Below are 21596 nucleotides of genomic sequence, written 5' to 3'. Positions count from 1 at the left end.
GCTGCATGTTTTGCAAAAAAGACTATTATTATAGTGGCTTATTGGGGAGTACATTACATAATATTTACTACCACTATACATAGGGCAAGGGGAGAGCGAAAAGACAGCGACAGCGAACGAAGTCAACTGCATTTCATTTAGTCATTAACAAATCTAATCTGATTAGTACTGTTATCAGCATTCATAACCTGGTTCTTGGCCTCGTAACCGCCACTTTCCCAGTCCTCCAACGCACAAGGGCAAGATAGATCGGTTTATCTATCTGAAGATTATTTGCCATTATTTGTTTGACAGCTTGTATCGTCAGCTTTTTCGCTCATGAGATCTACTGATGCGCCCGATTGTCGCTTCTGTTCTTGTATCCGAGTAAGCATGTATCCACTAATACAGAACCAATCCAATACGAATGGCTTGTGGTACATGTCCCGTTTGCCTCCCATGTCTCTAGAATCAGGACTTATCATCCTGTTCTGTTCGGTCTCCTCTTCTTCGTCCTCAGTTTCCCTCATCTCATAAGCCTGCTCGATGAGCTTGAGCCCAAAGATTTACAAATCAAAGTGTAACTGATTCTCTTCTTGTTGTGGAATGTCTATGGTGCATGAAGAAAAGAAAGAAACTATTTATAAAATCTAGTAGAATATGTAAAAAACCAGCCACCCAACAGCCACGCCACAAACGGTTTCTTTCCGAATCCTCCGTGTCCCGGGCTCCCATTTTCTCGTTCATCCAACACTTCTGTCGCTTGATGGCCCAGCGTATAAGTCTTGCTGTCTCAATCTGAAACCCTTGATATCTAAACTGATTTGTTAGCCGATTATGATCAAAAACAAATGGCCCATCGACCTAACCGGCATGTCGAATTATACCCCATGCAGCTCTTTCATTTCAAACAGGATATCGGACCAAAACGAGTCGTCGGGCTTCTTTGCCAGTACTTCCTGAGCTAATGGCCATTTGCGGAGGCTACTGGTCATAGTATTTCTTACATCCATCCCCACCACCTTCCCAGTCTCCGATTTTCTGCTGGCACAGACGCCTCGCTCCTGCATCAGTCGGTAGACCGGAATATACGTCTCGATTGCCGCAGCGGGGTAACGCCTTCCTCACACCAGTGTCTTCTCTCCCTGTCCTTCTTTCCTTCTCCAACCTCTCTTCCTCCAACTGTCTCGCTTTTTCCGACAGCTCTCCAGGCAGTTGACAGCTATATTTGATGCACTGGACGTACGAAGTTCATCATCAGTGCCTGCGCGGATCACAAACTGATAGGTCATCAACTGGGATCAGTAACGGTATTAGAAATTTTGAACGTATGTTTTGCCCATGTTCATTTCCGAAACGCGATGACCGCAGGATGGATGTTCGGAGGTGACTCGTTTCCATGAAAGAGGAAGTGGAGAGGAATAGAAAGTTGAAAATTGTGACATGCTTCCAATATCGCGCGGCCGCACTCAAATGGCCAAGATTATTTACCTTTCAATGCTGGTTTTGCCCCAGAGGAATCATGTGTTTCGAAGCAAAAGATAGCTTATTAAGTACCAACAGCTTGCCTGATAATGCCGGGAATTAGGGGTGTACCTTCATGAGAACGAAAAAAGAAGCTTGTCACAAGGGCAAATTGACTTCAGCGCATCGCGTCCAAAAAAACTCCCTTTTACAGAGGTTGACACTCTCTTTCCAGCCATTTACCTGCTCTTTCGTCTCCCATCTCTTTCAATACCGGCGCTAATTTTGCGAGGACTTCCGCGTGATATTCGTTGAGCCAATCTTTTTCTTCGATGGTGAGCAGCGGAGGATCCACAAGCTTTCTTTGGATAGGACACTTTGAAAGATAGGAAAATGAGCGCTGGCACATCAAGTAGATCTAGTAACTTACCATGGTGATTCTTTCAAATCCTAACCACCCTTTGCCACCAAAATTCTCCCTTGTTTCCCTTCTCTCGATGACGTCCACTCCTTCAATTCGAATCCCCCATTCACCATCTTTATAGTAGCCCGGTTCATTGGAAATAACCATACCCTCTTGTAAAGCCACTTCGTTGTACGCTGGTCTTTGTCCTATACCTTGAGGGCCTTCGTGGACATTGAGAAAAGAACCGATGCCGTGGGATGTTGAGTGGCTAATTTTAAGATTCATACTTAGCTTCGATAACGAGGCTTTGTAAAAAGCACATACCGGTAGTCCAGTCCGTCACTCCAAAGAGCTCGACGGGCGAGTACATCTCTAAACAGTCATTAGCACCTTCCCGGTCATTGCGTTGTAATTTTTGATCTTTACAGAATGTAGCCTAAGCAAGTAATCAGCTCAGATCTTCACAACAAAAGAAACTGACGTACCAGTTGTACCCTGAGGAAAAACGATAGTATCTAAGGAAATGTGTCCTTGTAACTAATGTACCTGAATCAGCTACTAATCTGGCGCATATTGTTTGATGCAACTCACCACTCGGGTGAATGCGCGCTTTTGCTCCTCGTTAGGTGTACCGAAGTGCTATGTGCGCATTAGCTTCTCTGAAAAGCGTCAATCGACGTCGATGTGCCTTGACCTACAAGAGTCCGAGTAACGTCTGTGGTCCCATCCAAGTACTGGGCTATGTTTGAAAGGTCAACCGACTCATTGATCCCCATTGATAACAGCATAGTACTGACCACCAGAGTCGCACAAGTACATTTGCTTTTTTTCAATCACCTTGCTCCCCTGTTCGGGCGGAGAATAATGAATGACGGCGGCATTTGCACCAGTTGAAGAGATAGTTTCAAACGAAAGCCCCATGAAAAGTTTGTTCTCCCTATTGAATAGTCAGCTTACAAGACTTGAAAAGTAGGACATGAGGGATAATAACTCACTTGCGGAAATCTTCAAGCTTGGTCGCTGCATCATACTCTGTCCAGCTTTCTCCATTCTCAAGCGCTTCTTCCAGCCAAGCAAGGTACCGTACAAGAGCGGCCCCGTCACGTATATGACATTGACGGAAACCTTCAATTTCAGTCTGCAAAAATAATGCTTTTAGCAGATATCGAATACTAAGAAAGGGCCATAGACATACCGCGTTTTTCTTGGCTTTCATCTCCTCAATAAGAGATCGTCGTACTTCCACGTTGTCCTGCGCAATGATCAGATTGTTTGAGGAATATGTATCCACATGCCTCACCTCTCCAACGGCTTTGGCAACAGCCCAACTCGTCTTATTTCCAATCAAGATCTTATCTGTTTTCTTCAGTCTTTCTCCCTCTTCCTCTTTCTTTGCCTCCTCCTCGAGTCTTGCCCGCTTCACACCATCTCTTTGCTCCCTGGTTTTATTCTCTTGGTCAAACTTGAGCCTTTTCTTCCAAGCTTCCAGTGAAGTCCACACATGAGAATAGTCAAGGACGGCTACTCCGTTGGCGTGGAGATAGGATCGAACCTCAATGGTGAGTGACGAAGGTGAGACGAAGAGAGTACAATCATCCGGAGTGATGATAGTGTACGCAAAGAATACCTAAACCCTTTTTTTTCAGCAACTGAATTTCATTTGTCATGGTTAAGGCTTACAGGGTTATAGGGGATGTCCGCTCCTCTCAAATTGAACACCCAAGCTATCTCGTCAAGCGATGCTACAACCGTACCGGGACTCCCTATCTTTATAAGCTTGTCTCTCAGACGCCTCAACTTGGAAGAGACGGGTTCCCCAGTGTACTTATCGGCAAGATGGAATATGGGTTGAGAAGGCCGAAGGGGACGGGAGGGGGGTACCCAAAGGGAATCGATCAAGTTGGGAGTAGGGATGAGCCTGGAAGGAGATGCACTTGGGGCAGGAGACGACGAGGGAAGGGAAGAGTGCAGTAAGAGTGCTTCAGAGTAGGGAATGACGGTCGGATCGATACCGATCAAGGAATTGGGTGAAACTTCCTGATCATGTTGTTAGATAGGTTCTCAAGGCACTTGAAATCAGATAGATATCTACTGTGCTAAGCCATTGGGACCAAGTAGGAACTTCCGGCAGCCCACTCTTCATCAATGCCCATCTGAAACAGATCAATATTGACCAGTCTGCATTTGGGGTCTACTTACCCTTCACCGAGTTGCTTCTCTGCTTGGAGCCAATATCTGCCATCAGTCCAGCAAAGCGCTTTGTCATGGGTTATAACTGCGCAGCCGGCAGATCCGGTAAATCCTGTAATATAGGCCCGTCGGGCGTCACATGGTGCCAGATATTCGGAGGCGTCTGCAAGAGATGATGATCAGAAAAGCTCAATTATCCATAACCAGCTAGAGGTGTAGATGCATATGCCTTACGAGCGTCTTCCGAAGGTACCACACTACATCTTATCAGTGTCGTAAGGTGATAGATTCATTATACGCACTAAGCATCAACGCCTTGCTCCCTCATCAATTGTCTCAAGCCCGCAAGCTTGTTGAATGACACTGCCATCTTGGAATAGGCTTTCTGTGTGAGTCTGGTGGTGACGCTTGGTAATATAGGCAATATTCTGAAGGATGGATATAGGATACCAATGCAAGACGGCAAGAAGTAAGCTTAGAAGGGAAAAGGGGGAAAAGAGCATGTGGTCAGGTTTATTATTAGTGGAGGCGGCGGGCACTGCCGATGCCCCCTTCCGTCGGAATAAGTTAATTGAGGAGTGAGTAGTGAGTATCCACTCTCCGCTGTTGCCCTCGTCACGCACATCTCCGTGCCACTACGACGAACTACTACTCTACCCCATTAGACCTCGCATGACCACCTCAGAGAATGTTCCAGAGGGGGTCTTTAGCTCTGAAAATACCGATACAGGCGTGCGGTAAGGAGAGATTACGCGGTTTCGCCTCCAGCGCTCGAAATGCCGCGAGGACCAAGGGCAGCCACTATGACGCCCTCATGTTGCCGAAGAATGCGACCAAGCAGCAGGTCAAGGCGAAGTTCTATGAAGTAAGTATGAATAATGGGCTCCAGATATGAAAGACCCTGTTCAACAATCGATGCTCTGGTTAATGACGAACTACAGCTGTCGAAAAAATACCACCCTGACAAGACCGGCGGCGATATATCCAAGTTTCATGAAATTAATGATGCCTACGCGACGCTAGGTGATGAAAGCAAAAGGTACGTTTTTGGGCGCCTTCCTTGAATGTGTATTGTGCCAACGAGGTTGCAGACGGCAGTATGACCTCTCAATAACACCAGCTTCTCAATCTCCTCGCCGGCCCCATGCCTCCAATCCCGCACATCACTCTTCTTTCCGTGCAAATGATCCATACTTGCATCGTGCAGCGCAAGGCCCACATAGAGCTTGGCATGGTCAACATGCTTCCTCACATCCACCTCCAGGTTGGCGACCTAAGACCGAGACATACAATCCCTTTGGTCATCGAACACCTCCCCACTGGCAGTACTCTCCTGAGTATAATTATTCGCATGCTCCTAATGCTCGTACGACGGATCGTGCAGGATGGGGTAAACGAAGGTCAAGCCAAGGAGAGAAGGAAGAGAAACATGGAGGTGGGGGAGGGGTATGGAGGTTTGTCATTACTGTGGGATTGATTTTCACTGTGATTTCGCTGGGAGGTAGTCTGACGGCAAACACGGAGAGTGAGGAAGATTGGGCATTCGATTCACAGGGGGAAGATGATAAGGAAATAAATTCATCACGGCCTTCTTGTCGCAGGGCAATATAGAGCAATACGTGCATCGTAACCAATGCTTGTACTACCAGTGACTAAGATGTCTTGTTTGTAACAAGCGATATGCAGCATAATACATAGATAACTTAAATAGAGGGATCCTTACGAAGGAGCCTGCAAAGGGATTAGCGGCATCAAATTCCGGTACGCCTTGTAAAGCATAACCGGCCCGCATGCTGCATCCGTCTTCTGTAGAACAGTCGTCGTTCATTCTTCGTCCGTCATTTCCGTACCAGCAGCTCCATCTTCAAGCATAAATTTCACCTGGCACATCAGAATGCAGTCCTTCCTTAATGGCGCTGAATGCGGCCCCTCTAACCCTCTCAAACAGGTCGCCCAGAGGGAAGGAGTGGATCACTCTCTTTTCAAGGTAGGCCGCTTCTTCAATGTCATTTTCTGATGGTAAAATTGCTTAGGATCGACTTGCACCCCAATCATCTACGCAATTGAATGCGTTTCGGTCTTCTCCATCATTTAGCCTACAAGGTCAAGCACCAGTCGCTCGACATGCCAATCCCATCCCACACCCCTTCAATCTCTCTCATTTGTCAGCTGCTTTAGCAGAGTCCAGTCGGAGCGGCAGTGCTTCTCCAGTGCCTGCAGCTTCGCAAATGCCATTGGGGCCTAATTTTGAGACTAGATGGAATGATGCGATGGTCAATGGGCTTAAATCTTCGCCTTCTATGTCTCAGGCTCCGTCTCGGGCTCCAGTTCAATGGGCCCCTCCGTCATCCCAAGAGAGTAACTGGGTCAACGGATATGGAGAATGGCAGTCTTCACAGGAGAAGGAGAAACAGAGGGCGATCGGGTCTGGCCCTCAAATGGCCCATAACTCTTCGTACTACAGCGGTATGCCGGGCGCTTCCATGGGCTTGAGCCAAGGCATGGGCATGGGTTATCAGCCGTCTTTCTCTCAGATGTACGGCCAGAATTTTCAGCAACCACCTGCTTCTTCTCTCCCCCTTGAAGCGCAATTAGACCCAAGGCAGATGGAGGCCCTTTTCGCTAGAGCTGAAGAAGATTGGAAAGCTACCGATGCAGCTATATCACAGACAGCAGAAAAGATGGATGCGAAAGGGAAGGGGAAGGAAAGGGAGATGCCAGCAACTGAAGAAACGGTGGAAGAAACTATTACAGATAATGTAGAGGAAACCAAGGAGGCTAAGGGCGATTTCGAAAAGGTCTGGGAAAGTTTGAAACCAGAGGCAGAGCGATTAAATAAACTGGCAGAATGGGAAAGGGACTTTTCGCAGGTACATATAATCTGTTCTCTCTCCGGCGGAGTTCACAAATCTAACGAATAACATAGTTCACGAATGATGAGGATGACCTTTTCGACGTTTTGAATGAGAGCTTTAACCGACCCGATGTCGGTCAAGCGAGCCTTGATCAACAAACCGACTTCCTTCAAGATGAACGGTTAGCGATGGGAGAAGGCGTAGTTGCAAGAGACGATGGGATACCTCAGATAGGAAACTATGATTTCAGTAAGTCTATATCAACGCATCGAAGACTTCAATCCTGATATAATCTCGGAAGGTTCCCCTTCGCGACACCTGTTGTCACTTTCTGCTTCGTACCTTTGGACTGAAGCCAATCACCTTTTGGCATCTGGGGGCTCTCTGTCGGAAGCTGCTATTATGATTGAGCAATTTATTACGCGTTCAACGCCGCAAGAAAGGACCCAAATCAACGTATCGCTGACCGAAGCTTGGGCAACATTGGGTAGGGTCCATGCAATGGATGAAAAGGAAGAAAAGGCTCTTGAAGCGTTCCAAGCGGGTAGCAAGGCCTTGGAGCAGGAAGGAATTACAGGAAAGGAGGGCATTGCTGGTGAGATGCTCACAGTAAGTTATATCTTTGTGCCGCAACTCGAACTAAAACTAAAATAATAATAGAATCTCGCGATATCATATGTCAATGAATCCCTTGATCTGGCCGCCTTGTCAACTCTGCATAGGTTCCTGAGTCTCACACATCCAGCTTATGCCGGCCCTGCCCCTACGACGTCTTCACCGCTTCTCACCTCCCCCACTGGATCACCTTGGGTTCTTCATCAGCAAATGACAGATTCTTTCCTAGCGCTAGCAAGGGAGCAGTATCAAAATGGCGAAAAAGTGGACCCAGATGTTCAAGTCGGACTGGGAACATTGTTTTACATGATGGGGGAATATGACCAAGCCAGAGACTGTTGGGTAGCGGCCTTAAAGGAACGTCCTGAAGTAAGTGCTTGTTCCTCTACTGACATCTCGCTGTGTACTGATTCACAGCAGGATTACCTCCTTTGGAATCGCCTTGGTGCGACACTGGCCAATGGTGGATCGTCTGAGGAAGCGGTCGATGCTTATCGTCGTGCGCTCGAATTGAAGCCTGGATTCACAAGGGCGATTTCTAATCTCGGAGTTGCCTGTCTTAATATCGGAGTACATCGCGAAGCTGCTGAACACTGTATGTTAATCCAATTTTTCTTACTCGATTAGCTTGCTGACTGCGGTTTAGTCCTCGCCGCTTTGTCTCTCCATCCGTCTCAGAGCGAGGGAAACAGCCAACAGATCTCTAATGACTCTGCTGCCCTTTGGGGTACTTTGCGCAAGTCCTTTATTGCCATGGAGCTACCTGATCTGGCGGCTAAAGCTAGGCCTGGTACCAATCTGGAGGTATTCAGAGCAGCTGGTTTTGAATTTTGAGATTTGAGTCGTATGGATGATTCGGATGACTCGGGGAGTGGCCTCTGTTGCATGAGATTTGGATGATGTAGTCATATATATACTAGCCTGTGGCTTGTACGTCGATATCAGCATGTTGTGATATTTACAGTTGTAAAGTGACATTGCTGCCAATTATCTTCATTGAGCCGGGGCCGATTTGTTGCTGCCTCTGAAGAAGGGGATCCCATTCTCGGTTTATATGATGAGACAAAAAGAGTTGAAGATATGACGGTGCGTCTACACGGCCCAGCAAGCTTCATCTGATACTCAATGCTGGAGTGCTGAAACCGGGCTGCTTACCAATAGTCGGATAGCCTCTTGTCTATCGGCTAGCTACGTACCCTCTTCGAGTCTTCCCACGCACCTTCTTAACGATCGATGAAAGATACCAGCGGTTATCGACGGACAAGAATCAGGATGGTCGGGCGCTTTTCTTCTAAAAAACAAGCGAAAGCGGAGGATTCATTACGGCTAAATAATCCAATTTCCAAAGAGTCCGATGCTGCCGAACGGCAACAGCAAAAGCTTGTTGCAATTTAGAGATTAGCATAAAGCCGAAATAAATTGAGGAGTCTTGGCGGGCGGAAGTCTATATAGTCATTTCTTCATACTACAGCAGATGATGACTAGTTTGTTGCATATTAGAAGAGAGAAAGAACCAAGAAACGCATGTACAAAATAAAGCTGCAAAATAAAAGTTACCACGTCCCTGTGCGTCCCGGACCTCGTTCGTCCTCCTTCCTACAAACAGCTGTCATTTCTCCACCTGCTTATACTGCTCACACGTTGTTCTCGCTAGGTAGTACTAACTCCAACAACAGCATCAAACATCAACAGGCAATCTATAACCTCAATCTTTTTTTTTCTATCATAAGCCGTTAAGCATGTGGTTCCACTCTTGACTTATCTTGGGCTTGTAACGAGGTATTTGGGTATCACTGCTACTTATATGGTGTATTAAATTGCGAGAAGAATCGAGATCCACAGAATGGAATAACATCGCCTCGAGATATATGGCTTTCCCTCCGCAGTGGTCCTTCGCTCCTCATTACTTAGTTTCCTCCATGGTATGTAGATCACAGTCTTTTTCCTTGCATAATATAAGCATCGGCCACTTATGCTCGTTAAATGCCATGTATCGATCGCCCGTCGAAAGGTAAAATGAGGCTACTTCTTATCAGTTACTATCTGCACGCTGTGCTCTAGGTGATGCCTTGCTCATAAGCTCATCTCACACAATCATCCATTAAACCAATAACAACCGATTCAGTCACCCCCTGCCCATCATATATACTATCTATTATATAATATATAGGTAGTAGTAGTAGTAGTAGTAGTAGTAGTAGTAGTAGTAGTAGTAGTAGTAGTAGTAGTAGTAGTAGTAGTAGTAGTAGTAGTAGTAGTAGTAGTAGTAGTAGTAGTAGTAGTAGTAGTAGTAGTAGTAGTAGTAGTAGTAGTAGTAGTAGTAGTAGTAGTAGTAGTAGTAGATCTGGCCTGACTTGAGTCTGGTACCAGCTCAATTATTTCTGATAAAATATCACACTTAGCTTTATGCCTGTGAAATTCTTAAAAGATGAGTATGTAACGCCCTTCGCTTTTGGACGGCTATTCCACATTTGATTCCATCCCCCTGAAACAGTCATCAGCCACGCAGTTGCCCAGTTAATGTCTAAGGTAATAAGCCTACTCCTAATTTGCCGCTTGCCGATGGTATTTGTCTCCAGGATCTTCCTTCTTCAAGCGTCTGAGGTCTGAAATCTATCCTCCACCTGCCATTGTTAGCCAGAAGTCGGACGTCGGGGCGGTTCGGTCTGGGGGGTGGGGCCCTCTTCGGAAGCTTAGATTATTTACAGGGGGGCACCTCAGGGTCTTAATGTGGGGCCTTTGCAGCTTTTATGGGGTAGCATGACGTACGCGAATGGAAATGAACTTTTGCGTGGAGTCCGTCGATAGCCGCTTCTCTTGAAATGCTTTTATCGCGCTTTTCCTCTCGCATATATAAACTATCCCGCAAACCTTGCCCCCCCTCGCTATAAACTGAACAGCCACTCAGTTCATAAACACCACCACTCTACTCGCATATAAAACCAGCCCAATCAAACACTCTTTTCCCCTTAACACATATTATACTATCCATTATGGCCACGCTTGACGACAAAGTCAGCATCGAGCACGCCGAGGCGGGAGATGACTACACCAAACACCATGTCACCCAGGACGAGATCAAGCATGGTGACAATGCCCTGAAATACATTGGTGATGAGCGAGTAGAAGTCACCCAAGAGGATGTGAGTGACGGGTTTCCTCTAGTGCTTCTGTGTTTTCTTTTTTGAGACAATAAAAAAAAGTTTACGGGATCTTCCGAACCTTAAAAATACGCAGGCGCTGACTACTTCTCGTCGCAGGATGTTCGAATCAGGAGGAAAACCGACAAGTACATTTTGACTTTACTAGCATGGGTGTACTTCTTGCAAATCCTAGACAAGACTGTAAGCGCTTTTTGCTCGAAATATGTAATTTTTTCTGATTTGCCATCTGTAGGTATTGGGTTATGCCAACACTTTGGGTCTCTCCCAGGACACACACCTCGTTAACAACGAATACTCTCTTCTTGGTTCCATCAATGCCATTGTCCAATTGGCTTGGCAGCCATTCTCGTCCTACTTAATCGTCAAAGTCCCTGCCCGATATCTCATGCCTGCCATGGTTTTCGGCTGGGGTGCTGCTCAAGCATGCATGGCCGCAGCTCACAAGTACGTCGTTTCTTTTATCTAATGATCCGTGACGCGCAGTTATCTGTGTATTCTAATAATAAAACACGTGCTGATAACGGGATTAGTTTCGGCGGTTTAATGGCGTCGCGAGCCATATTGGGTCTGTTTGAAGCTGGTTGTCTCCCGCTCTTTTCTCTCCTTACCTCTCAATGGTACCGTCGATCCGAACAACCTGTCCGAGTTGCAGTCTGGTACTCGACCAACGGTATTGCCACCATCGTGGCCGCTCTCCTTTCCTTCGGTCTCAGCCACGTCGAGTCCCCTCACATCAAGTCCTGGCAACTTGTTTTCATCGTCTGTGGAATTATCACCTGTATTACAGCTCCAATCGTCTACATGTTCGTCGATGCCGATGTCGCTTCGGCTCGTTTCCTTTCGGAAGAAGACAAGGCCAAAGGCATTGAGCGACTCCGTGCGAACCAAACAGGTACCGGCTCCAACGAGTTCAAATTATCTCACGTCTGGGAACTCTTCTTGGATCCCAAGTCCTATCTTTTCTTGGCGATTTCTCTTCTCCTCAATGTTGGCGCTTCGGTGACTAACATCTTTGGGCCGACTCTCATCAAGGGCTTTGGATTCAGCAGCAGAATCACTTCTCTGCTCAACATGCCTTTCGGCTTCCTTCAGTTCCTCGCGATTTTGGCTGGGTGTTACTGCGCATACAAGTTCAAGCTCAAGTCAGCTGTCCTCGCCGTCTTTATCATCCCTGTTATCATTGGTCTCGCTCTCTTGTATGTCGAGAACGCTGCAACTGTTTTGAAGCAAGGTCCTGCTCTTGTCGGATATTATTTGCTTGCCTTCCTTTTCGGCGCCAATCCGATCATCGTATCTTGGATCGTTGCCAACACTGGTGGTCAAACAAAGAAGGCCCTCCTTATGAGTGTATACAACGCTGGATCTTCCGCTGGTAATATCATTGGTCCTTTGTGAGTCGGCACATTTTAGCATGTTCCATGGATTACTCGAAGCTGACTGCTTGACACAGGCTCTTCCAAGACAAGGACAAGCCTCACTACCTTCCTGGTATCAAGGCCACTCTCGGTATCTTCTGCGCCTTGATGGCGTGTGTCGGTATCACTGCGGCTCTTCTTTTCGTTCTCAACAAACAGAGGCAGAGGCAACGTGTTGCTGTCGGCAAGCCCCAATTTATCAAGGATACTTCTATGAGCAACAAATATGAAGCCTATGGTGCTGATGACGTGGACGGAAGGCTCGGTCAGAATGGTATGTCTCCACTTTTTATGTTTCAACTTGCTGTGCATCGCTAACATTACTTGTACAGCTTTGCTTGACTTGACCGACTTTAAAAACGACGAGTTCGTGTATGTGTATTAGGAGTCAAAACATGTTGCGCCTGGATGGAATCCGCCGGCTATTGGCACAAGATGGTGTAATATCATGTAGGGGTGGTTTACAGTATTTTCCTATCATCAAACATCAACATATCTAGTGTAATCAGTATATTTCTACGTGTACAACTACAATGCAAGAATCATGGCATCTTATCTTTAATGCCTTATTCTGGGGGCAGACTTTTATTTAAAGGGTATAAGAGGCAAGTGGTAAGACTTAAGAATAGACTTGCTATCTTTGTTTAAGAGTTTAATCTACCGTTGACCACAAATGTTAAGACAGACTGTGCCATTTCCCAGCATTGTAGTATTTTGTCATTGCTTTTCTGACTTGCCACGTAACAGGAGATATTGATTGAGAGAATATAATTTGGTTTCAGCCAGGTCATTCTTTGGTATATGCCTCAAGCATTCAACCTCTGCATAACCTCCGACGCCTCTTCCTTTTTAAACGAAAACGATTGAACCTCAAGTGCACAAGTCCAAGTTTCTCGGGACTTTGATTTGATCTCGTAGACGGTACGGAACTGCTGGAATGAGCGGTTGAAATAACGCTCTTTTGCTAAACTTTGAAAATTGTCAGACCATTTACAACATATAGACACACGCACACTGACCCTTAAACATAGAGTCGCACTGTTTATAGAATAGACCTCCTTCAATAACCCCACATTTACTGAGGTTCTTCCCCTTTTTCCCTTCTAGCAGTAATAATAATTGCTATCCCTTTTTTTGTGTTGTAACTTTGGCGCTCGCGAGTGTTGCTGAAGTTTCTACGGCTATTGGTAACAATTGGTTTGCTTCGTTGTGAGTTCGACAGAGTTGAACAGAAGTATATATTCAGTAGTCGACTGTGCCTGCTTACTCCCAAGCCTATTGAGAAAGGTACTGTTTTGAGTGCATGATTGATACTGAAATCAAAGGCAAAGTTAGGCGCTATTCCGGTCAGAAAAAAGTAGCTTGATCTCGTACACAGATTATCTGTTCGGTCCGTGTTGTCAAATATTGTTAGATAATAGGGCTAACTAATCTCTGCCAGAGAATTTGGGGTTACATTGATGGTCGTATCTGAAGGAGTGGGATCAAACAGGTTGAAAATGCCAAAGAAATTGTCTTATTAGTAGTGAATGAAAGCTGCCTAGCCAAGAATGAACTCTCATATTCACTGAATGAAAACCCTATACCTTCCCTTCGGAGGATTGAATGTGAAGTCGATTACCGGTTTTAATCGTCGAAAAAGCCCAACCATTCTCAAGCTGCTTTCCGACAAAAAAATCAAGGGTCGTTGGTCCTGTAATAATATTGACGTACCCCTGCATGATGCATGGCACCGTGGATTGGATGAATTTTCAGCTTGTTGTTCGCTGCAGATGATTTGGTTCCAAGGAATCGACGTCATCGGTAGATGACTGTTTTTGGAGACTCCCGCAACACCCCGACCGGAGTACAAGTTGAGCTCTTCTCGCATATACAGCTAATCCCTTTCACAACAGACAACTACCAACCGCCATGCCCAGCAAGTCAGTCCTTCCAGCACCATACTTTTACTTTTTCTGGCTCCTCGAGCCTATCCTCACCGTCGTCGGCGGTGTTTCTGCCATCTATGATCCCATCAGTTTTGGCGGTAACACTATCCCGCGCAACATTGAGCGAGCAACTGTGAAGATGGGAAGCACGGTCCGAGGTCAGATTGTGGTTTCAGAACTGGGCTCTTGTAAGTCTTGCTCCAACATACTCCTCCAGCTCAATAGAGAAAAGACCGATTTCTGACAGATGTATATGGGGTGTCATCGGGGTATACAGGTTTCATGTTGTTGGCAATGATTTCTTTCTCGCTCTTCTATATCTTCAAGAAACACCTCGAAGACAAACCTGTGCTTCAAGAAAAGTTGGTGAAGGGTTTGCTCATCCCTCTTGCCATCGCCGATGTAAGTTTATACATAGCCTATCGTTGACATTTGTTAATATTCCTTCGGCAGCTTCTCCAGTGAGCCTTTTACAGTCAATTGAATGGGCAAAAGTGCTGACAACCATCAAGCATTGCTGTGACGCTCTTGGCTCTACCTATGTCACATCTTGAGAATCCATCTCAGTGGACTTATATCCTCCAGTCTACCGTCTGGATCACTTCCGGCCTCTTCATCGTCCGGTAAGTTTTCCAGCTCACTAGCTTTTTCACTTGTACAGTTCATAAACCAAATTAAAATGATAGGTTGGCATGGCTCTTTGGTATCGGACGTACTACCGCCAAGTCCAGGTTCCAATCTCAACTCAGCCCTACCCGCCAGGCTCGTCTCCCCCTCCCCAAGGGCAACTCGGAGGCCATGGTAGAGCAAGTGATCCAGATTGAGAAGCCTAACGGACACACGGATACCGGTTCTCCTACAGCTATCAAGAAGAGAGGAAGAGCCAAGAAGATTGTGGACGACGATTAGATGTGAAGAAGTGAGAAGCAAAGGGGGAAACAGAAACAACAACAGCAGTCACTATCTATCTAGCGTTATTATGTATGAAAGCATGCGCTGAATTCGTCCATGCCTGGACATGTTTGATGTACACTTAGTGGTCGTATAATGCATCGCATATACGTACATAGTAGTACAATGAGACTTCCCGGAGGAAATGTTACTCTCCAGCGTGGCGATAATGTTGGGCGCTTGGTGGAGGCGCCGGCTATCGATGAACTCCAGCACTTTCCAATTCACAACATCTATTTTTTCTCTCATTGTATATCCATTTTCATCAGAAACCAACCCAATACAATGTCCGAACTCGAGCCCCTGGACCCTACTCTCCAAAACATCCTTGATCAAAAGAGCCTGAAGTGGATCTTCTGCGGTGAGTGACGCCGCTCGTCTTCCGCTGAATTGGGCGCGTAGCACCTAACGCAGGGTTCAAATACTGACTTTGGTATCTAGGTGGTAAGGGTGGTGTCGGTAAGTCGCGGGCCAACGACCTAAAGGGAAGGTATTCTGAGCCTTTTGCTACACAGGTAAGACCACAACATCTTGTTCCCTTGCTGTCCAGCTCGCCGCTTGCCGAGAGTCCGTCCTCCTCATCGTACGTCTTTTATCCCTCTCATACACGCTCGCTTCTTTATTTCTTACCTTTATCTCCCATGAAATAGTCCACCGATCCGGCCCATAACCTTTCCGATGCCTTTTCACAAAAGTTTGGCAAGGATGCTACCAAAGTTAACGGGTTCGACAACTTGTACGCGATGGAGATTGACCCCAACGGAAGTTTGCAGGAGATGATCGAATCTTGTAAGTCTGAATGATCCGCAGAGAATGGAAGAATGGGGAGGAAGGAAGGTGCCCGGTGGGTGATGAAGTTGAAGGGCGTCGATTATTGAGTTGGAGCTGATCGTTATGATCACAGCCGATCAGAGCGGTGGTATGGGCGGTATGATGCAGGACTTGGCCTTCGCCATTCCTGGTGTCGATGAGGCTATGGGATTTGCCGAAATCATGAAGCAAGTATTTCTATTGACTTATTGAACACTTCCAAACTGACAGTATATCATTAGGCACGTCAAATCTATGGAGTTTTCCGTCATCGTCTTTGACACTGCGCCCACTGGTCACACCCTTCGGTTCCTTTCCTTCCCCTCAGTTTTGGAGAAAGCCTTGGGTAAGCTCAGCACTTTGGGTGGAAAGTTTGGTCCCATGATCCAGCAGGTGAGTTCGAATAATGGTTGTTCTATGCCAAATGCTTATAGAGCCTATAATACAGATGCAATCCATGTTCGGTGGCGGTGCTCCCCAAGAAGACATGTTTGCCAAGCTCGAATCTATGCGAGAGATCATTACAGAGGTGAACAACCAGTTTAAGGATCCTGTATGTAGACCAACCTGTCTCTATTAGAATAGCTGCTAACCACCATCATTAAACAGGAAAAGACGACTTTTGTTTGTGTCTGCATCTCTGAGTTCCTCTCCCTCTACGAAACCGAGCGACTTATCCAAGAACTCGCTTCCTACGAAATCGACACTCACAACATTGTCGTTAACCAATTGCTTTTCCCCAAGGCCGGTGACAACTGTGAACAATGTTCGGTCCGACACAACATGCAGCAAAAGTACTTGAAGGAGGCGTACGATTTATATGAGGATGAGTTTCACATTGTCAAGTTGCCGCTCTTGACAGAGGAGGTTAGAGGAGTGGAGAAGATTAAGGAGTTTAGCAAGGTATGGCTTTCAAATGGGATCATTTGGGAGGCCCCAGAAATGCTAATGATTGCCTTTCAGATGCTCACTCAACCCTACACACCGCCCCAATAGACAAGATTATTGTTGCCGCATGTATTCCTGACATTTTCATTTGATATAGGTAATCGAATCAGAGCGGTATGGGACGGTCGACCAATCGTTTTTGAGTTACAAGCTATCTGTGATCAGTAAACAACAGGTATTGGTTTGGTTATTAGGTCAAAGCAAATGGTTTTCAAACACGAAAAGAATGAGGTAATATCTGGCTACGCTACTGACACGCTGTCAGCGCTCGCCTTGTGAACTAGTAACGCACTGAAAATTGTGCATTCAATGACCTTGCCCGGATAAAATTTGAAATTATAGTATGACGGTTTATGCTCCTTGTTTTTGAAATAAACGGTGTTGAAGTTGTATGCATATGAAACGATCACTTTGTGAGATGCTGATAATACAAAAATTCTATGTAGACATTGTAGCTACATGGTTTAGTTGGGCGGAAACATGAATGATCCGATATGTTCAATGATTTGTGGATATCGTTGAAACACTTTGTTGCTGAAGAAGATTGTCCCTAGGATGATAGAGGAGATTGCTGTACTATATTGTAGTTATTTTAAAGGATGATAACGATACGACGGCAGTTGGTGATAGCGGGTGGCGTTGCTATTAAACAATTATTAGTACCCCACACGTTAAAAAGTAACCCAAATTCAAGTACTTACTTGCATTGCCGCACCGCTTGTGAGCCGGTAACGAAAAGGAGGGTTCTAGAAGTCTAATTGGTTACCGCTATTTGTTATGTTCGAATAGCGACCTTTCGTGGCATGTGATTTGGCTGAATTAGATTGGTCTCAACAGATTTTCGACCTTCGGCTCGAAAACCCTGCTGAATTATATTGGCTCAACTTCTATGGGAAAGAGTTGGCTTCTATTCGTCCTACTACCTTTGAGCATACCCACCCTAGGAGCCTTGATTCTTCACATGTTTCTACATATACCGTATTATGTCCCCATTTGTCAATTTGTTTCAAACATTTGGCTTTACGAGCTTTCGACTGCCACAGATACGGTTTATACAACTTGTAGATAGATTTTGTTCTTCGAGGATGGCATATTTGAGCCAAGGAATGATTGAGCAATGATATAAGCGAGGCCTGCCTTTCTTACCCTACTCAGAAAGCAGCGGTCAGCAGAGCCTTCCATACACTATTTAACATTTACCTTATGTTTCATACCCAATCAAGAGACACGCTACCCTCTGCTGAACCGTCCAAATTATCCCCACTATCTTCTTAGGTATCTATCAAAGATAATTCAAGGACCTTGAGAAGTCGAGTCCGAAAGCGTGGGGGAACGGGGGGGCATGTCGGTGTCGGCTGGTTCAGGATCGTCCGGGAAGGACCGGAATGGAGATACGGCAGGATGTGGAGCTTGCATGTAGCCCCCATGTGACCGTATAAGGGATGTATAGTATTTTTGCAGCGTTTCTGCGTGGCACTGCCGTCATGTGGGTAAGCATCTTATCACATTTGATTATTAATTATGAAACAGAGCACTCACGCAAAGGTTCCACTCTGTAACTCTTAACAGTTCCCTTTCTAGAGCGTTTAATTCGGATGTTTTGATACCGCCCACTTTTGCATAATGTGCGTTCGTACAGAATACATCGCATTGAGCTTTGCTACCAGCACAAACGGAAGCGATGAGGAAACGGTGAACTGTAAGGGAGGAAAGAGTGAATGTCGGGAGGTTGACGCAGGTTATGTCGATATAGCTCAGAATTGATAATAACGGTATTTTCTACACCAGTAGCAGCCTTAATAAGGTCTAACTCCACTCGGATAAACTAGGACACTAACCTCGCAATTTGTATACTTGACAATTCTCGCAAGATAATCAACCACACTAATACCCGGCGCTGCCCGAGAATGAAACCTCGTCAAGGATTCTGGCGTCAATACGACTTGATCATTATGTTTGATGAGCAGCTCCAGCATGTGCGAGAGTAGCTTGATTAGGATGTCTATGGAACAGTCAATGAACGCCCACGGGAGCTCTGGGAGGTCGGTGTTGGGTCCAGGCTGAGCGAGTTGGGATGACTGAGATGTTGATGGACTGGACATGGTGGCTATGGCGTGCTTGCTAGTGGGCCCATGGGGTACGCTTGGAGGAGTGGGAGGGGTGCGAGTATAGGTGTAGATGAGTAATGGATGTGGATGTGGAAGAGATGAAGAATAGAGTTAGATGTTTCAGGAAAACACGTTCGTTACGTGGACCTGAATAGGGAATCCTATGACGAAAGAAGATTACAGATAAGTATTGGTCGCGGGGGGCTTTATACAAGTGCACGAACATCCGTCATGAATGTGTCAGTACGTAGTAGTATAGAGCAGCCTATTGATTTACGACCAGCACATGGTATTGGCAAGGCATTATTAAACCACCATGAACAATAAGTTTATGGCAGGACAAATAAATTTACAGGAAAGAATGGGCTTCGTTATACGCGCGCAACACATCCGCTTTTAGATCTTTCTATTCTTCGCATCTCTTCTTCTCTCCTGGCTACTTTGCATTCTTGGTTCAGAAACAAGGAGGACAATAAGGCTGATGATTGTGTTTTCGTTGATGATACCTTGGTTGATAATGAGGCCATATCTCCTCTGCAAAGTCTCCCGTATGTAATAAAGTCTTTGTTGACGACTGAGTGTATCCCAGTCATTGTTTGTGTGGACCTTCTTAAATTCAAAACTGCCAGATGTCCTTGAAAAGGGAAATTCCAGCATGAGGATCTTTTTTTTTTGGCCTAGTATAGTATGTCGCATGCCTCGAAGTGTGCCAGAAATGGCTTGAATCTGGACGTAGGTAGAACCTTAGTGCCACGGGTCACATGAACGCTCAATCTGACTCGAGCGCCACATGCTGCGTCCTCCATCACTCTGACATTGAAAGGTATAATCCCTGGTGACCCTTATGGAGAAGGGCACGCTCTTCTTGGACTCTATTTTCAGTGTTTCCGACAGTTTTCCCGGTGTCTCGACCGAGGTCTGTATTTTAGATAAGCTGACAGGTGATGCTACAGTATTCCAGCTGGCGGGAAAAGAGAATATGTAAAGGATAGAGATCTTATCAGCTCATATATATATATATATATATATATATATTATATATATATATTTAGATCCGTCGGTAGAGTCACGCAAAATGGCAAAGACGATCGGAGAAAAAAAGAAAGAAAACAGACATCGGACACAAATAGAACGTGACATGACGAATGTACACCGATCGGGATAATTAATTAACATCTGCATCATATAGTTGCAGTCCACCGTCCAGCATTCCCCTTCGTGACTCCGACCATATAGGCGACGATGCCTCGCCGCCCTGCACGATGCTGTCGGTCGTCGTTCAATATATCAGAGAAAGTTTGGGAGGTGCCAGTCGAACTTCGTCGTTCTAGGACTGAAAAAGAAATAAGTGAACCATCTGGGTATCGGCCTGTTCCCCCACATGCTGTGCCAGACCCTTTGCAACAACCTCAACGCTCTCCTTCGGTTCCCAGCGGTCTCGAGACGCCCATTGGACCAAGCCTTTTCGTTCAGGAACAGTCGATGTTGTTGACCAGGCGCAGGATTCAGGAAAATACTGGACTTCTTGACCAGGCTTATGGGGACTATGGTGAGATCAAGCTATGCTCTTCTGGTGATGTTTAATTATTATTTGTAGTTTCAGAGATAGACGGAGACAGCGACTCTGCAGATAGCGGCGGTGACAAGGATACTCCCATGCAAAACGCATAAACTTCTTTCTACGCTCCTGGATGGGACTGTTTCGAGCTGATAGAATGACCCGTCGCGTGCCAAGGGATATATTCCTCAAGAATTACAATGTACCAGCAATTGAGAAGAGTGGAACTTCCCATAGCTTGAGATCAAAATGATAACCATCCAGCTCGCAATAACCCACATTAAGGTTCATGAGAGTGAAGTCCTCGATAGAAAATAGGGTGGAATCAACGTGCGTAAAAGATCAGTAGTCATACATAATGTAGATAGAAGATAAAGACGGCAGCTATAATAATAAATGGATTGTCCTCATCCTCCAACCTCAAGAGTGGTGGTCTCCGGTAAGAGTCGTGAAGGACATCTACATACCACCTCGGAGACGCAAGACGAGATGGAGAGTGGACTCCTTTTGAATATTGTAATCGGAAAGAGTTCGGCCATCTTCAAGTTGTTTTCCGGCGAAGATGAGTCGTTGCTGATCAGGGGGGATACCCTCCTTGTCTTGGATCTTGGCCTTGACGTTGTCGATGGTATCGCTCGATTCGACTTCAAGAGTGATTGTCTTACCCGTAAGACTGAGAAAATTGTGAGTTAGTTTCCACCGAGTAAGAATATTACAGGAACTCACGTCTTGACGAAGATTTGCATACCACCACGCAGACGGAGAACAAGGTGAAGGGTAGATTCCTTTTGGATGTTGTAGTCGGAAAGAGTACGACCATCCTCAAGTTGTTTACCAGCAAAAATCAATCGTTGCTGATCAGGAGGAATACCTTCCTTGTCCTGAATCTTCGCCTTAACGTTGTCGATAGTGTCAGACGACTCGACTTCGAGAGTGATAGTCTTTCCGGTCAAAGTCTTGACAAAGATCTGCATACCGCCTCGAAGACGAAGGACAAGATGAAGGGTGGATTCTTTTTGGATATCTGAACAAAAATATTAGCAACTATTATGATATTGTGCAAATGCCGACTCACTGTAATCAGACAAAGTTCGACCATCCTCCAGTTGCTTTCCGGCGAAGATCAATCGTTGTTGGTCAGGAGGGATACCCTCCTTGTCCTGAATCTTCGCCTTGACATTGTCAATGGTGTCAGAGGATTCAAC

At 45.8% G+C, this 21596-nt stretch overlaps 9 protein-coding genes and 2 non-coding genes; 6 read left to right on the top strand and 5 right to left on the bottom strand.

The window, feature by feature from the left end:
- Nucleotides 1-106: 106 nt before the first annotated feature.
- CNAG_01928 (xaa-Pro aminopeptidase) lies at nucleotides 107-4519 on the bottom strand. XM_012197111.1 has 16 exons: nucleotides 4342-4519; nucleotides 4274-4296; nucleotides 4049-4202; nucleotides 3942-4002; nucleotides 3530-3886; nucleotides 3150-3476; nucleotides 3045-3101; nucleotides 2845-2987; nucleotides 2647-2786; nucleotides 2548-2588; nucleotides 2441-2488; nucleotides 2335-2386; nucleotides 2276-2285; nucleotides 2174-2221; nucleotides 1874-2117; nucleotides 107-1819 (listed from the first exon to the last, which is right to left on the bottom strand). Exons 1-16 carry the CDS (start codon nucleotides 4407-4409, stop codon nucleotides 1652-1654), a joined length of 1941 nt encoding a protein of 646 aa, XP_012052501.1. The 5' UTR covers nucleotides 4410-4519; the 3' UTR covers nucleotides 107-1651.
- Nucleotides 4520-4645: 126 nt separating this feature from the next.
- Nucleotides 4646-5741, top strand: CNAG_01927 (hypothetical protein). Its single transcript, XM_012197462.1, has 3 exons — nucleotides 4646-4904; nucleotides 4981-5078; nucleotides 5131-5741. The coding sequence occupies exons 1-3, from the start codon at nucleotides 4728-4730 to the stop codon at nucleotides 5648-5650; spliced, it is 795 nt and encodes a 264-aa protein (XP_012052852.1). The 5' UTR covers nucleotides 4646-4727; the 3' UTR covers nucleotides 5651-5741.
- Nucleotides 5742-5804: 63 nt separating this feature from the next.
- CNAG_01926 (peroxisome targeting signal receptor) lies at nucleotides 5805-9054 on the top strand. XM_012197461.1 has 7 exons: nucleotides 5805-6026; nucleotides 6073-6909; nucleotides 6966-7143; nucleotides 7196-7503; nucleotides 7555-7878; nucleotides 7930-8104; nucleotides 8156-9054. The coding sequence occupies exons 1-7, from the start codon at nucleotides 5934-5936 to the stop codon at nucleotides 8341-8343; spliced, it is 2103 nt and encodes a 700-aa protein (XP_012052851.1). The 5' UTR covers nucleotides 5805-5933; the 3' UTR covers nucleotides 8344-9054.
- Nucleotides 9055-10340: 1286 nt separating this feature from the next.
- Nucleotides 10341-12635, top strand: CNAG_01925 (hypothetical protein). The gene is made up of 6 exons (XM_012197460.1): nucleotides 10341-10652; nucleotides 10770-10853; nucleotides 10906-11117; nucleotides 11204-12064; nucleotides 12124-12362; nucleotides 12421-12635. Exons 1-6 carry the CDS (start codon nucleotides 10503-10505, stop codon nucleotides 12471-12473), a joined length of 1599 nt encoding a protein of 532 aa, XP_012052850.1. The 5' UTR covers nucleotides 10341-10502; the 3' UTR covers nucleotides 12474-12635.
- Nucleotides 12636-12800: 165 nt separating this feature from the next.
- On the bottom strand, nucleotides 12801-13784 carry CNAG_13024. XR_001046252.1 has 3 exons: nucleotides 13463-13784; nucleotides 13108-13401; nucleotides 12801-13057 (listed from the first exon to the last, which is right to left on the bottom strand). It is a non-coding gene; the product is annotated as a hypothetical RNA (non-coding RNA).
- Nucleotides 13785-13866: 82 nt separating this feature from the next.
- On the top strand, nucleotides 13867-15074 carry CNAG_01924 (hypothetical protein). XM_012197110.1 has 5 exons: nucleotides 13867-14204; nucleotides 14294-14418; nucleotides 14470-14477; nucleotides 14529-14639; nucleotides 14703-15074. The coding sequence occupies exons 1-5, from the start codon at nucleotides 14000-14002 to the stop codon at nucleotides 14923-14925; spliced, it is 672 nt and encodes a 223-aa protein (XP_012052500.1). The 5' UTR covers nucleotides 13867-13999; the 3' UTR covers nucleotides 14926-15074.
- Nucleotides 15075-15158: 84 nt separating this feature from the next.
- On the top strand, nucleotides 15159-17144 carry CNAG_01923 (ATPase GET3). XM_012197109.1 has 9 exons: nucleotides 15159-15328; nucleotides 15409-15426; nucleotides 15483-15550; nucleotides 15618-15756; nucleotides 15872-15965; nucleotides 16020-16170; nucleotides 16226-16330; nucleotides 16387-16680; nucleotides 16741-17144. Exons 1-9 carry the CDS (start codon nucleotides 15253-15255, stop codon nucleotides 16771-16773), a joined length of 978 nt encoding a protein of 325 aa, XP_012052499.1. The 5' UTR covers nucleotides 15159-15252; the 3' UTR covers nucleotides 16774-17144.
- Nucleotides 17099-19142, bottom strand: CNAG_01922 (alternative cyclin Pho80). XM_012197459.1 has 7 exons: nucleotides 19058-19142; nucleotides 18564-18994; nucleotides 18265-18504; nucleotides 17926-18201; nucleotides 17665-17872; nucleotides 17427-17612; nucleotides 17099-17367 (listed from the first exon to the last, which is right to left on the bottom strand). The coding sequence occupies exons 2-4, from the start codon at nucleotides 18825-18827 to the stop codon at nucleotides 18019-18021; spliced, it is 687 nt and encodes a 228-aa protein (XP_012052849.1). The 5' UTR covers nucleotides 18828-18994; nucleotides 19058-19142; the 3' UTR covers nucleotides 17099-17367; nucleotides 17427-17612; nucleotides 17665-17872; nucleotides 17926-18018.
- Nucleotides 19143-19272: 130 nt separating this feature from the next.
- Nucleotides 19273-19809, bottom strand: CNAG_13023. The gene has a single exon (XR_001046251.1). It is a non-coding gene; the product is annotated as a hypothetical RNA (non-coding RNA).
- A 193-nt stretch (nucleotides 19810-20002) lies between these two features.
- On the top strand, nucleotides 20003-20809 carry CNAG_01921 (hypothetical protein). XM_012197458.1 has 2 exons: nucleotides 20003-20382; nucleotides 20431-20809. Exons 1-2 carry the CDS (start codon nucleotides 20076-20078, stop codon nucleotides 20502-20504), a joined length of 381 nt encoding a protein of 126 aa, XP_012052848.1. The 5' UTR covers nucleotides 20003-20075; the 3' UTR covers nucleotides 20505-20809.
- The window catches only part of CNAG_01920 (polyubiquitin), a 2305-nt gene continuing 957 nt past the window's right edge, over nucleotides 20249-21596 (bottom strand). The window contains exons 3-5 of the mRNA XM_012197457.1: nucleotides 21467-21596; nucleotides 21118-21415; nucleotides 20249-21064 (exon numbers count right to left, since the gene is read on the bottom strand). The exon at nucleotides 21467-21596 is cut by the window's right edge and continues 326 nt beyond it. Coding sequence (XP_012052847.1) covers nucleotides 20851-21064; nucleotides 21118-21415; nucleotides 21467-21596 — 642 coding nt within the window. The 3' untranslated portion in view covers nucleotides 20249-20850.

This window comes from Cryptococcus neoformans, chromosome 11 (genome assembly GCF_000149245.1).
Source record: "Cryptococcus neoformans var. grubii H99 chromosome 11, complete sequence".
NCBI lineage: Eukaryota > Fungi > Basidiomycota > Tremellomycetes > Tremellales > Cryptococcaceae > Cryptococcus > Cryptococcus neoformans.
This window is presented reverse-complemented; position numbering and strand designations above follow the sequence as displayed.